This window comes from Diorhabda sublineata, chromosome 8 (genome assembly GCF_026230105.1).
Source record: "Diorhabda sublineata isolate icDioSubl1.1 chromosome 8, icDioSubl1.1, whole genome shotgun sequence".
Taxonomy (NCBI): Eukaryota; Metazoa; Arthropoda; class Insecta; order Coleoptera; family Chrysomelidae; genus Diorhabda; species Diorhabda sublineata.
This window is the reverse complement of record NC_079481.1, coordinates 713,648-729,012: the sequence shown is the minus strand read 5'-3', so window position 1 is coordinate 729,012 and position 15,365 is coordinate 713,648. Positions and strand designations below refer to the sequence as shown.

General features: G+C 36.9%; 1 protein-coding gene across 1 annotated transcript in view; it reads right to left on the bottom strand.

The window, feature by feature from the left end:
- The window catches only part of LOC130447810 (dynein axonemal heavy chain 5), a 97,097-nt gene that overhangs the window by 44,489 nt on the left and 37,243 nt on the right, over positions 1-15,365 (bottom strand). Inside the window, exons 19-28 of the mRNA XM_056784836.1 lie at positions 12,150-12,618; positions 11,833-12,091; positions 11,544-11,764; positions 11,281-11,480; positions 5,704-5,948; positions 5,200-5,642; positions 1,584-1,808; positions 933-1,105; positions 556-734; positions 208-395 (exon numbers count right to left, since the gene is read on the bottom strand). Of these exons, the coding sequence (XP_056640814.1) occupies positions 208-395; positions 556-734; positions 933-1,105; positions 1,584-1,808; positions 5,200-5,642; positions 5,704-5,948; positions 11,281-11,480; positions 11,544-11,764; positions 11,833-12,091; positions 12,150-12,618 (2,602 nt within the window). The remainder of the gene's footprint in view (positions 1-207; positions 396-555; positions 735-932; positions 1,106-1,583; positions 1,809-5,199; positions 5,643-5,703; positions 5,949-11,280; positions 11,481-11,543; positions 11,765-11,832; positions 12,092-12,149; positions 12,619-15,365) is intronic.

The window sequence follows — 15,365 nt, the reverse complement described above, 5'->3', positions numbered from 1 at the left end:
AAAAAAAGTTCAAAATTTTGCTGCTACAGCTGCTTTTAGACCTCTTAATGGACTACGTAAATTTTGGTAAATCAAGAAAATATATTTACTGTATTAAATCTGTAAAAATAAGCTCCGAGCTTAACGTATAGTTTCAAGGGGGTGAACAATACAAAAATCTCTGTATACAACATAAAATTGTTTAGAGAAACGTCGAAATATATTTACCATTGTTATGAATATACCAAATTCCGGACACATTTCCACAATATCTCCGTCGGTGAATTGGAACGTTTTCCTTTTTTCTTTTTTACTCGCCAATACCACGGCGACTTGTTGCGCCGCGACCGACAACACCGGAAGCTCGATGCGATTGAATTCGTCGAAACAACCCCACGAACCGGATTGAGCCAAACCTATAAACCCAACAATATATATATATATATATAACCACATAATACCCAACGTTGTGTCCTGATGATCCCGGCAACGATATTGTCACTATTAATGAAATTATCATATTGTCATCGATTATAATCGATTTTTTCCAAATTTAAAATCGATCTACGAACGTACCTTTGTAAATTCGACCGAGTCCTCGATAATCCATTTGATCGGAACAATTGAAAACCACAACATATTTAGCAAGGGTTTTCCCCATATCTTTAACAGTTTCAGTTTTACCTGTACCCGCTGGTCCGCACGGGGCGCCACCCATGCTCATAGCTAAAGCTTGCGCCAACGTAATATAACATCTAAAAAAAAAATAATAATACATAACCTCAAACCGTACATTTACACGGATTGCTACTCCTTCTAAAGTCTATTAGAATTTAAGTCCCCGATTGGGGAGAAATCGATTCAATAATCGATTCCAAATGCGTTTCGATTCTTCCGGATTCATTAAATCGCTTTGGAGGCAATAGCAGTCCATTAATCAGTACAAAACTAACCTGTCGGTTAAAGGTGTGATGACAAGTCGATCGGTACATCCCAGATATTCATTCTGATAAGAAAATACAACGTCGGTAATTATAATTAAAGTTTTATCTTGTTCTTCTTTGAAATAAAATCTACATTGTTTCAACCATTCGAAATCGTTTACGTGCCTAACGTTCAATCGACACTAAAACATCATTTTAATAAGTAATAATAATATTTTCGTTTGTTATGAGTTTGTAGATGCTCTATCCACTTATATCCACGAAAAAAAAAAAGAAGAAGAAACTCGAGTGATACGTCGCGATCGAATTTTACGACAAACGGTTCGAATGGAGATCGTCGGAAGCTCGCACTGATAGTGTGTACGCGCCTTAATAGAAAAATTTTCGTGTGGAAAACACCAAACGATTGTTTCGAACGAATCGGACGCTAATAGCATCGACGAGGTGGTCAATAACAAGTTAAAAAGACTAGAAATCATCGGGATAATACTCGGACAGTTTTTCGAAATATTCCAGTCGCACTAATCGCCGGATCTATCACCTTGTGATATCACGAAATCGGAAAAGTATTGAAAGAATCGTTTAAAGACAATATGCCGAGTGAATTGAGTACGAAAGGAATTTAAGAGACCACGTAATCGATATTAGATTTGTACCAACCAAAATATCGAAGATATCCCTCTGGTGCACGTGGATGGTGATCAAAGTTTCGAATTTGGTTCTTTCTATTTTCGTTAAATCCCTCGTGGTTTGATCGATGAGCGTATTCAACAGCTCTAAAAATTTATTGTTAGTTTCGGGCATCAATTTTTTATCGTGTCTTGCTTGGGTTAAAGCCGATTCTGCGTCTCTGGTCCAAATCATCTGTAAACCCAACAGGCCGATCTGCAATTAAAAAAAAAATGGATTTCAACGACAACCGAAGTATATTTATTTCCTAAATAGAGAAAGGTATTCATAATCGAAGAAGGATCCAGAAGTACCTGGTCCAACGAAGAAACCAACAATATTTCGACATCACTTCTTCATTGTTGGATAAACTGTGACCAAAGGGCAAATGTGGGAACCGAAAATAATCCGGGGGGCTAAATCTTGCGAATATGTAATATTTCGAACTTTGATTCATCAATTTTGACCATTTAAATAACGGTTGTTTGAGCTGATGGATTGTCTTGCTGGAACAAAACTTTCTTCTTGGCAAAACAACCGACGCCATGACTTTTCCTGCAGATGGAACGGTTTCTACTTTCTTTGGAGTCGACTCAATCTTTCTGACTTTAATGTTTCTGTTCTGGTTTGGAACATTACCAAACACTCGATGGAAACATCTTCACGACGCTGTTTTGGTTCCGTTGTGAACAAACAGCTTTTCCATGTCTAAATTTTCAGTTAAAAAGTCCTTTTTGGAACGCCTGCTATGTCTTCTAGATCTCGCACTTTCAATCGACGATTATCCGGTATCACTCGGTGAATTTTTTTCCAAAATTTTTGGAATTATCTCTTCATTTGATCCGCCATTGTAATTATCGTCTTCGTAGGTCGTACGGTCTCGTCTAAACTTTACTACCCAATGTTTTACTATAGGTAACGAACGAGCTGTCTCACCTAGAGTAGAACCTAGTTAAGCTCTTTATTGATTGAGCTAACGGATCACCAATCGGATTACTTTTCGATTTTTTAGAACCAAAACACATAAATAGTATGAAACTATTGATATAAATTAGTGAATAGTGAAAAGTAGTTAGTGAATAGTGCAATTTCGAATAGGGGATGTAAATTAGTGCTAAATCTTGCGAATATAATGCATGGGGTAGTAATTCAAACTTTGATTCATCAATTTTGACCATTTAAATAACGGTTGTTTGAGCTGATGGATTGTCTTGCTGGAACAAAACTTTCTTCTTGGCAAAACAACCGACGCCATGACTTTTCCTGCAGATGGAACGGTTTCTACTTTCTTTGGAGTCGACTCAATCTTTCTGACTTTAATGTTTCTGTTCTGGTATGGAACATTACCAAACACTCGATGGAAACATCTTCACGACGCTGTTTTGGTTCCGTTGTGAACAAACAGCTTTTCCATGTCTAAATTTTCAGTTAAAAAGTCCTTTTTGGAACGCCTGCTATGTCTTCTAGATCTCGCACTTTCAATCGACGATTATCCGGTATCACTCGGTGAATTTTTTTCCAAAATTTTTGGAATTTTCGCTTCATTTGATCCGCCATTGTAATTATCGTCTTCGTAGGTCGTACGGTCTCGTCTAAACTTTACTACCCAATGTTTTACTATAGGTAACGAACGAGCTGTCTCACCTAGAGTAGAACCTAGTTAAGCTCTTTATTGATTGAGCTAACGGATCACCAATCGGATTATTTTTCGATTTTTTAGAACCAAAACACATAAATATTATGAAACTATTGATATAAATTAGTGAATAGTGAAAAGTAGTTAGTGAATAGTGCAATTTCGAATAGGGGATGTAAATTAGTGCTAAATCTTGCGAATATAATGCATGGGGTAGTAATTCAAACTTTGATTCATCAATTTTGACCATTTAAATAACGGTTGTTTGAGCTGATGGATTGTCTTGCTGGAACAAAACTTTCTTCTTGGCAAAACAACCTACACCATGACTTTTCCTGCAGATGGAACGGTTTCTACTTTCTTTGGAGTCGACTCAATCTTTCTGACTTTAATGTTTCTGTTCTGGTATGGAACATTACCAAACACTCGATGGAAACATCTTCACGACGCTGTTTTGGTTCCGTTGTGAACAAACAGCTTTTCCATGTCTAAATTTTCAGTTAAAAAGTCCTTTTTGGAACGCCTGCTATGTCTTCTAGATCTCGCACTTTCAATCGACGATTATCCGGTATCACTCGGTGAATTTTTTTCCAAAATTTTTGGAATTTTCGCTTCATTTGATCCGCCATTGTAATTATCGTCTTCGTAGGTCGTACGGTCTCGTCTAAACTTTACTACCCAATGTTTTACTATAGGTAACGAACGAGCTGTCTCACCTAGAGTAGAACCTAGTTAAGCTCTTTATTGATTGAGCTAACGGATCACCAATCGGATTATTTTTCGATTTTTTAGAACCAAAACACATAAATATTATGAAACTATTGATATAAATTAGTGAATAGTGAAAAGTAGTTAGTGAATAGTGCAATTTCGAATAGGGGATGTAAATTAGTGCTAAATCTTGCGAATATAATGCATGGGGTAGTAATTCAAACTTTGATTCATCAATTTTGACCATTTAAATAACGGTTGTTTGAGCTGATGGATTGTCTTGCTGGAACAAAACTTTCTTCTTGGCAAAACAACCTACACCATGACTTTTCCTGCAGATGGAACGGTTTCTACTTTCTTTGGAGTCGACTCAATCTTTCTGACTTTAATGTTTCTGTTCTGGTATGGAACATTACCAAACACTCGATGGAAACATCTTCACGACGCTGTTTTGGTTCCGTTGTGAACAAACAGCTTTTCCATGTCTAAATTTTCAGTTAAAAAGTCCTTTTTGGAACGCCTGCTATGTCTTCTAGATCTCGCACTTTCAATCGACGATTATCCGGTATCACTCGGTGAATTTTTTTCCAAAATTTTTGGAATTATCGCTTCATTTGATCCGCCATTGTAATTATCGTCTTCGTAGGTCGTACGGTCTCGTCTAAACTTTACTACCCAATGTTTTACTATTGGTAACGAACGAGCTGTCTCACCTAGAGTAGAACCTAGTTCAGATCTTTATTGATTGAGCTAACGGATCACCAATCGGATTATTTTTCGATTTTTTAGAACCAAAACACTTAAATATTATGAAACTATTGATATAAATTAGTGAATAGTGAAAAGTAGTTAGTGAATAGTGCAATTTCGAATAGGGGATGTAAATTAGTGCTAAATCTTGCGAATATAATGCATGGGGTAGTAATTCAAACTTTGATTCATCAATTTTGACCATTTAAATAACGGTTGTTTGAGCTGATGGATTGTCTTGCTGGAACAAAACTTTCTTCTTGGCAAAACAACCGACGCCATGACTTTTCCTGCAAATGGAACGGTTTCTACTTTCTTTGGAGCCGATTCAACCTTTTTCCATGTCTAAATTTTTAGTTGAAACGTATAAATTAGTGAATAGTGAAAAGTAGTTAGTGAATAGTGCACTTTCGAATAGGGAATGTAAAATAGTGAATAGTGCATTTAAAATATATATATTTAAATCGAAATAAAAGACATTTTATTATTTTTTTTTCATAAATTACTCACCTGGGCCGGCATTTTATCAAGAAATTGTAACAAATTGAAGTTGACATCGTTAATGATACCGAAAGCGCTTCTTATAATCGAATGTAATGATAACTGAGACGTTACTAGTAATTGAGTTAACCAAGTTTCGACGCTACCTTCGGCTCTAACGACTTTTTCCAATTGGATCATTTCGCCTTCGGAGGAAAAAATGGCGGTTATTTTATTATATTCGATATCGTGGAATTTGACGCATCGCGTATTATCGAATATAGAAAGTAGATGATTTTGAATGGTATGCGAATCGGAGGCTTGTCCGAGAATTTCGAGAAGCGCCGGATCGGATACGAAAAAAAATCTGGGAAACATCATGCGTTTCCTTTCCAAATAACCGCTTAAAGATTTTTGACACAATTCCAGCTGTTCCTGAAGGTGCGGTAGCAGTTGTTTTAGCAGATCATCCCCTTGAACAAATACGTTTATTTTTAAATATATTAATATTAATAATTATGTTGTTATTAATACCGACGCAACAGTTAACGACACCGGGTGTTTCGTGCGCCCTCTGCATTATCTTCTGCCAAGATTTGTCTATTTTCGAAAACCGTTTGGCTTCTTTCGGTAATTGCTTAGCGATATCACCACCGACGAAAACGGCTTCCAAATAAACCCACATATTCTGTACCAGAAGCCATCTTTCCAATATTTCGTTGGTATTGGATAGATCGTACACCCATTGTTGGATCTGTTTCTTAAACGGTGCGTTATATCTGAAATATATGCAGTACCTGGTGAAAATGTTCGATCAAATTTGAATTGAAACTAACATATAACGAGATACAAAGACATTTGGGGGTTTCCTAATTCCAAACTCTACCAAAACACTTATCGGACATCCTCTATCCACTTTTAGTTCTCCTATATCCAATATCGACAATAAATTCATCAGGAAACTTCATTCATTCATCCTTCCACTAGTTTAGCTACTTAAGGTATCCATTGATGCAGCAATGACTCATTAGATCCTCTAATGAAATTCATGATGAAGATTTACTTTGGTTTTAGCTTTCTTCTTATTTTATCCCAGTTGTCAGATCTCTTTTACTTTCTAATTTCTATCAATTTCTTTTAATATCGTACCAATGATGATTCTAAAAAAGTTTCTGGTGCAGAAACACAGAATATTCAACCCATTCCGAAAGATCCCCTCCAGAAAGTCACCACTAGCTCAAATTCTAAAAAAACTCGAGGCAATCGTACTAGATGGTGTATCGAGGTGTGTAGGTGTTAGATTTTTAGGTCCTTGAGGTGTTTTTAGTTTTCCCAACACAGAATATTCAACCCATTCCGAAAGATCCCTTCCAGAAAGTCACCACTAGCTCAAATTCTAAAAGAACTCGATGCAATCGTAGAAGATGATGTATCGGAGTGTGTAAGTGTTCGATTTTTAGGTCCTTGAGGTGTTTTTAGCTTGCCCAACACAGAACATTCAACCCATTCCGAAAGAGCCCTTCTAGAAAGTCACTACTAGCTCAAATTCTAAAAAAACTCGAGGCAATCGTACTAGATGATGTATCGGAGTGTGTAAGTGTTCGATTTTTAGGTCCTTGAGGTGTTTTTAGCTTTCCTAACACACAATATTCAACCCATTCCGAAAGATCCCTCCCAGAAAGTCACCACTAGCTCAAATTCTAAAAAAACTCGAGGCAATCGTACTAGATGTATATCGGAGTGTGTAGGCGTTCGATTTTTAGGTCGTTGAGGTGTTTTTAGCTTTCCTAACACAGAACATTCAACCCATTCCGAAAGATCCCTTCCAGAAAGTCACTACTAGCTCAAATTCTAAAAAAACTCGAGGCAATCGTACTAGATGATGTATCGGAGTGTGTAGGCGTTAGATTTTCAAGTACTTGAGGTGTTTTTAGCTTTCCTAACACAGAACATTCAACCCATTCCGAAAGATCCCTTCCAGAAAGTCACTACTAGCTCAAATTCTAAAAAAACTCGAGGCAATCGTACTAGATGTATATCGGAGTGTGTAGGCGTTCGATTTTTATGTCGTTGAGGTGTTTTTAGCTTTCCTAACACAGAATATTCAACCCATTCCGAAAGAGCCCTTCCAGAAAGTCACTACTAGCTCAAATTCTAAAAAAACTCGAGGCAATCGTACTAGATGTATATCGGAGTGTGTAGGCGTTCGATTTTTAGGTCGTTGAGGTGTTTTTAGCTTTCCTAACACAGAACATTCAACCCATTCCGAAAGATCCCTTCCAGAAAGTCACCACTAGCTCAAATTCTAAAAAAACTCGAGGCAATCGTACTAGATGTATATCGGAGTGTGTAGGTGTTCGATTTTTAGGTCGTTGAGGTGTTTTTAGCTTTCCTAACACAGAACATTCAACCCATTCCGAAAGATCCCTTCCAGAAAGTCACTACTAGCTCAAATTCTAAAAAAACTCGAGGCAATCGTACTAGATGTATATCGGAGTGTGTAGGCGTTCGATTTTTATGTCGTTGAGGTGTTTTTAGCTTTCCTAACACAGAATATTCAACCCATTCCGAAAGAGCCCTTCCAGAAAGTCACTACTAGCTCAAATTCTAAAAAAACTCGAGGCAATCGTACTAGATGTATATCGGAGTGTGTAGGCGTTCGATTTTTAGGTCGTTGAGGTGTTTTTAGCTTTCCTAACACAGAACATTCAACCCATTCCGAAAGATCCCTTCCAGAAAGTCACCACTAGCTCAAATTCTAAAAAAACTCGAGGCAATCGTACTAGATGTATATCGGAGTGTGTAGGCGTTCGATTTTTAGGTCGTTGAGGTGTTTTTAGCTTTCCTAACACAGAACATTCAACCCATTCCGAAAGAGCCCTTCTAGAAAGTCACTACTAGCTCAAATTCTAAAAAAACTCGAGGCAATCGTACTAGATGTATATCGGAGTGTGTAGGCGTTCGATTTTTATGTCGTTGAGGTGTTTTTAGCTTTCCTAACACAGAATATTCAACCCATTCCGAAAGAGCCCTTCCAGAAAGTCACTACTAGCTCAAATTCTAAAAAAACTCGAGGCAATCGTACTAGATGTATATCGGAGTGTGTAGGCGTTCGATTTTTAGGTCGTTGAGGTGTTTTTAGCTTTCCTAACACAGAACATTCAACCCATTCCGAAAGATCCCTTCCAGAAAGTCACCACTAGCTCAAATTCTAAAAAAACTCGAGGCAATCGTACTAGATGTATATCGGAGTGTGTAGGTGTTCGATTTTTAGGTCGTTGAGGTGTTTTTAGCTTTCCTAACACAGAACATTCAACCCATTCCGAAAGATCCCTTCCAGAAAGTCACCACTAGCTCAAATTCTAAAAAAACTCGAGGCAATCGTACTAGATGTATATCGGAGTGTGTAGGTGTTCGATTTTTATGTCGTTGAGGTGTTTTTAGCTTTCCTAACACAGAATATTCAACCCATTCCGAAAGAGCCCTTCCAGAAAGTCACTACTAGCTCAAATTCTAAAAAAACTCGAGGCAATCGTACTAGATGTATATCGGAGTGTGTAGGCGTTCGATTTTTATGTCGTTGAGGTGTTTTTAGCTTTCCTAACACAGAATATTCAACCCATTCCGAAAGATCCCTTCCAGAAAGTCACTACTAGCTCAAATTCTAAAAAAACTCGAGGCAATCGTACTAGATGTATATCGGAGTGTGTAGGCGTTCGATTTTTATGTCGTTGAGGTGTTTTTAGCTTTCCTAACACAGAATATTCAACCCATTCCGAAAGAGCCCTTCCAGAAAGTCACTACTAGCTCAAATTCTAAAAAAACTCGAGGCAATCGTACTAGATGTATATCGGAGTGTGTAGGCGTTCGATTTTTATGTCGTTGAGGTGTTTTTAGCTTTCCTAACACAGAATATTCAACCCATTCCGAAAGAGCCCTTCCAGAAAGTCACTACTAGCTCAAATTCTAAAAAAACTCGAGGCAATCGTACTAGATGTATATCGGAGTGTGTAGGCGTTCGATTTTTAGGTCGTTGAGGTGTTTTTAGCTTTCCTAACACAGAACATTCAACCCATTCCGAAAGATCCCTTCCAGAAAGTCACCACTAGCTCAAATTCTAAAAAAACTCGAGGCAATCGTACTAGATGTATATCGGAGTGTGTAGGCGTTCGATTTTTAGGTCGTTGAGGTGTTTTTAGCTTTCCTAACACAGAACATTCAACCCATTCCGAAAGATCCCTTCCAGAAAGTCACCACTAGCTCAAATTCTAAAAAAACTCGAGGCAATCGTACTAGATGTATATCGGAGTGTGTAGGCGTTCGATTTTTAGGTCGTTGAGGTGTTTTTAGCTTTCCTAACACAGAACATTCAACCCATTCCGAAAGATCCCTTCCAGAAAGTCACTACTAGCTCAAATTCTAAAAAAACTCGAGGCAATCGTACTAGATGTATATCGGAGTGTGTAGGCGTTCGATTTTTATGTCGTTGAGGTGTTTTTAGCTTTCCTAACACAGAACATTCAACCCATTCCGAAAGAGCCCTTCTAGAAAGTCACTACTAGCTCAAATTCTAAAAAAACTCGAGGCAATCGTACTAGATGTATATCGGAGTGTGTAGGCGTTCGATTTTTATGTCGTTGAGGTGTTTTTAGCTTTCCTAACACAGAATATTCAACCCATTCCGAAAGAGCCCTTCCAGAAAGTCACTACTAGCTCAAATTCTAAAAAAACTCGAGGCAATCGTACTAGATGTATATCGGAGTGTGTAGGCGTTCGATTTTTATGTCGTTGAGGTGTTTTTAGCTTTCCTAACACAGAATATTCAACCCATTCCGAAAGAGCCCTTCCAGAAAGTCACTACTAGCTCAAATTCTAAAAAAACTCGAGGCAATCGTACTAGATGTATATCGGAGTGTGTAGGCGTTCGATTTTTATGTCGTTGAGGTGTTTTTAGCTTTCCTAACACAGAATATTCAACCCATTCCGAAAGAGCCCTTCCAGAAAGTCACTACTAGCTCAAATTCTAAAAAAACTCGAGGCAATCGTACTAGATGTATATCGGAGTGTGTAGGCGTTCGATTTTTAGGTCGTTGAGGTGTTTTTAGCTTTCCTAACACAGAACATTCAACCCATTCCGAAAGATCCCTTCCAGAAAGTCACCACTAGCTCAAATTCTAAAAAAACTCGAGGCAATCGTACTAGATGTATATCGGAGTGTGTAGGCGTTCGATTTTTAGGTCGTTGAGGTGTTTTTAGCTTTCCTAACACAGAATATTCAACCCATTCCGAAAGATCCCTTCCAGAAAGTCACCACTAGCTCAAATTCTAAAAAAACTCGAGGCAATCGTACTAGATGTATATCGGAGTGTGTAGGTGTTCGATTTTTAGGTCGTTGAGGTGTTTTTAGCTTTCCTAACACAGAACATTCAACCCATTCCGAAAGATCCCTTCCAGAAAGTCACCACTAGCTCAAATTCTAAAAAAACTCGAGGCAATCGTACTAGATGTATATCGGAGTGTGTAGGTGTTCGATTTTTAGGTCGTTGAGGTGTTTTTAGCTTTCCTAACACAGAACATTCAACCCATTCCGAAAGATCCCTTCCAGAAAGTCACCACTAGCTCAAATTCTAAAAAAACTCGAGGCAATCGTACTAGATGTATATCGGAGTGTGTAGGCGTTCGATTTTTATGTCGTTGAGGTGTTTTTAGCTTTCCTAACACAGAATATTCAACCCATTCCGAAAGAGCCCTTCCAGAAAGTCACTACTAGCTCAAATTCTAAAAAAACTCGAGGCAATCGTACTAGATGTATATCGGAGTGTGTAGGCGTTCGATTTTTAGGTCGTTGAGGTGTTTTTAGCTTTCCTAACACAGAACATTCAACCCATTCCGAAAGATCCCTTCCAGAAAGTCACCACTAGCTCAAATTCTATAAGAACTCGAGGCAATCGTAGGAGATGATGTATCGAAGTGTCTAGTTGTTTGAATTTTAGTTATTTGAGATGTTTTTAACAGAAGATTCAACCCATTCGAAAAAATCCTTACTAGTAAACGATTCAATAATTAACAACGTTTCTACTATAATAGCAACATCTTCGAGGTATTAATTACCTGTTCGATAATAGAGATCCCAATATCATGAGGCTATCTTCCAATTGCCCAATAGTTTCGGCTGTAGTATCGCCTCTCAGAAGCAGCTCCCCTCTATTGTTGAAAGTTTGAAACGTCAATTCGTGGACCGTCCATTCATTGGTAACTTGACGCAATTTAGCTTCGATGTCTTTTTCTTTCATGGCAGAAATACAAATATCCTGCAGGAATAAACGACGAAACGAATAATAATAATAATAAAAATAAAACGCAATTTAGAGTACCTCGATGTCTTCTTTGTGTTGCAGTAACGGTGCTTCCAGGATGTTTTTCAAACAGAATCCTTCGCTCTCGAACTCGAAAACGTGGTTAAGGGAATCCATGATACGTTGCCAATGTCTCGGCTTCATAGCTCGGTTCGCCATCAATTCCAATAGAGGACACATGTCGTTGAAATCGTCTATCGTTTTTTTCAAAGCGAAAAACGCCGGCCACTCCTTTAGACCTGAAACCCCACGTAGGTATAATCGAGCTGGGGGATTTCGATCGAATGGAATCGGAAATTGTTCTTACCTTTAGGTAACTTCCTGCATCTGTTCTGAAACTCCATAAGTTCGTTGTTGATTTCTTCAATATTAACTTCTCCCCAAGGTATATCATAATAACTATTCACTCTATCGATAACGTCGTTATAAAGTTTATAAAGTTTTTGCAGAAGATTCAATTCTTTCCTGATTTGCGCCATATCTGGGTAATCGGTGGTCGGTAAACCGAAAAGTTCTTCGCCGCTTTGGTACGTTTGAAGTTTGCGCCACATACCGTCGAATCGGTTCTAAAAAAAAAATGTTTGTCTATTATGGGAATAACCCCAAAAATAATCTTGGACTCACTTGGAAGAGAATTAACCTATCGGAAGCCTCCCGCGGACTTAGTCCGGGCTGCATCGGCCCCGCGGTACGATATTGATTACAATAATCCAATTTATCTTGTTTGAATTTGCTCAAATTATTTTTGAGATCCCGTTCGAACTGCGGCTGCATGTTCAACAGATTCGCTTGGACTTTCATGGCTCTATCCAGTAGCTGTTTCCACGTGTATCTAAGATTATCCACTTGCTCTATCACTTCCCTTTCCACCGGTACTTTATATCGATGGAGTACGTTGAAAGCCTCCTCCACCGGCTCTATTTTTAAATCCATGTCGACTTCTTGTTCCCGGATTTTTTTCAATGTGTCCATTATCAATCGAACGTCGTCCAAATCTCTGATAGTTCGATCTAATTTTCTGTCCATTTCGCTTATAACCGCGTAAACGTAGTCCATTTCACGACGGTATTTCTTTTTCATCGCTTGACCGATTCTTTAAAAAATAATTCAGGTTATAATCTAAACGAATAGATCGCTGTCAAAAACAATGGAATGAAAACGAAGAAACCGCCCGAAAAGATAAATAAATATGTTTTGGGTTAGGTACTTCTGGAACCTTCCTCGTATTATATAATCGCTATAATCGTTTAAAATGACAAACGACAGTTGACATATGATGGTTGCATCATAAACAACACAATAGATGGATTGATAGAGAGCACGGTACACGGAACAGTTGACGTATGACAGATGACACAGTACACATGACAGTTGACATAATATTTATAAATGGAATGAATTCGATTGATAATCTTCACGAATAACATTGAACTTTTTATTAAAAATATAAAAAATCGAATATAGATTATTATACTGTAATTAAAAACAGTTTTGAACAATATATTTTGGTTCTAATCTAAACGAATAGAACGCAGTCAAAAACAATGGATTGAAAACGAAAAAACGGCTCGGGAAGAAAAATAAATATGTTTTGGTGTTTTATTTGTTGGGTTAGGTACTTCTGGAACCGTCCTCGTATCATATAATAAGACGAAAACGTCGTGGAATGTACTACATACATCAGATGACACGAATATGACAAACGACAGTTGACGTATGATGGTTGGATCATAAACAACACAATAGATGACTTAATAGAGAGCACGGTACACGGAACAGTTGACGTATGACAGATGACACAGTACACACGACAGTTGACATAATATTTATAAATGGAATGAATTCGATTAATAATCCTTACGAATAACATTGAACTTTTTATTAAAAATATAAAAATTCGAATGTAGATTATTATAATGTAATTAAAAACAGTTTTGAACAATATATTTTGGTTCTAATCTAAACGAATAGAACGCAGTCAAAAACAATGGAGTGAAAACGGAAAAACGGCTCGGAAAGAAAAATAAATATGTTTTGGTGTTTTATTTGTTGGGTTAGGTACTTCTGGAACCGTCCTCGTATCATATAATAAGACGAAAACGTCGTGGAATGTACTACATACATCAGATGACACGAATATGACAAACGACAGTTGACGTATGATGGTTGGATCATAAACAACACAATAGATGACTTAATAGAGAGCACGGTACACGGAACAGTTGACGTATGACGGACGACACAGTACACATGACAGTTGACATAATATTTGTACATGGAATTAATTCGATTAATAATCCTTACGAATAACATTGAACTTTTTATTAAAAATATAAAAATTCGAATGTAGATTATTATAATGTAATTAAAAACAGTTTTGAACAATATATTTTGGTTCTAATCTAAACGAATAGAACGCAGTCAAAAACAATGGATTGAAAACGGAAAAACGGCTCGGAAAGAAAAATAAATATGTTTTGGGTTAGGTACTTCTGGAACCTTCCTCGTATTATATAATCGCTATAATCGTTTAAAATGACAAACGACAGTTGACATATGATGGTTGCATCATAAACAACACAATAGATGGATTGATAGAGAGCACGGTACACGGAACAGTTGACGTATGACGGACGACACAGTACACATGACAGTTGACATAATATTTGTACATGGAATTAATTCGATTAATAATCCTTACGAATAACATTGAACTTTTTATTAAAAATATAAAAAATCGAATGTAGATTATTATAATGTAATTAAAAACAGTTTTGAACAATATATTTTGGTTCTAATCTAAACGAATAGAACGCAGTCAAAAACAATGGATTGAAAACGAAAAAACGGCTCGGGAAGAAAAATAAATATGTTTTGGTGTTTTATTTGTTGGGTTAGGTACTTCTGGAACCGTCCTCGTATCATATAATAAGACGAAAACGTCGTGGAATGTACTACATACATCAGATGACACGAATATGACAAACGACAGTTGACGTATGATGGTTGGATCATAAACAACACAATAGATGACTTAATAGAGAGCACGGTACACGGAACAGTTGACGTATGACAGATGACACAGTACACATGACAGTTGACATAATATTTATAAATGGAATGAATTCGATTAATAATCTTCACGAATAACATTGAACTTTTTATTAAAAATATAAAAAATCGAATATAGATTATTATACTGTAATTAAAAACAGTTTTGAACAATATATTTTGGTTCTAATCTAAACGAATAGAACGCAGTCAAAAACAATGGATTGAAAACGAAAAAACGGCTCGGGAAGAAAAATAAATATGTTTTGGTGTTTTATTTGTTGGGTTAGGTACTTCTGGAACCGTCCTCGTATCATATAATAAGACGAAAACGTCGTGGAATGTACTACATACATCAGATGACACGAATATGACAAACGACAGTTGACGTATGATGGTTGGATCATAAACAACACAATAGATGACTTAATAGAGAGCACGGTACACGGAACAGTTGACGTATGACGGATGACACAGTACACACGACAGTTGACATAATATTTATAAATGGAATGAATTCGATTAATAATCCTTACGAATAACATTGAACTTTTTATTAAAAATATAAAAAATCGAATGTAGATTATTATAATGTAATTAAAAACAGTTTTGAACAATATATTTTGTTTCCAATAGTATTTTTCTGTTGTTAATAATCTGGTAGATTTGTAATCAATTGAAAATCCTTCATAAAAAACGTGTTCAGTAAGTGAATATCTATCGGGATATGATTTACAAGACTTCAAGTTACGTCTTACGTCAATATCAACGTATTTTATATCTTTGAAC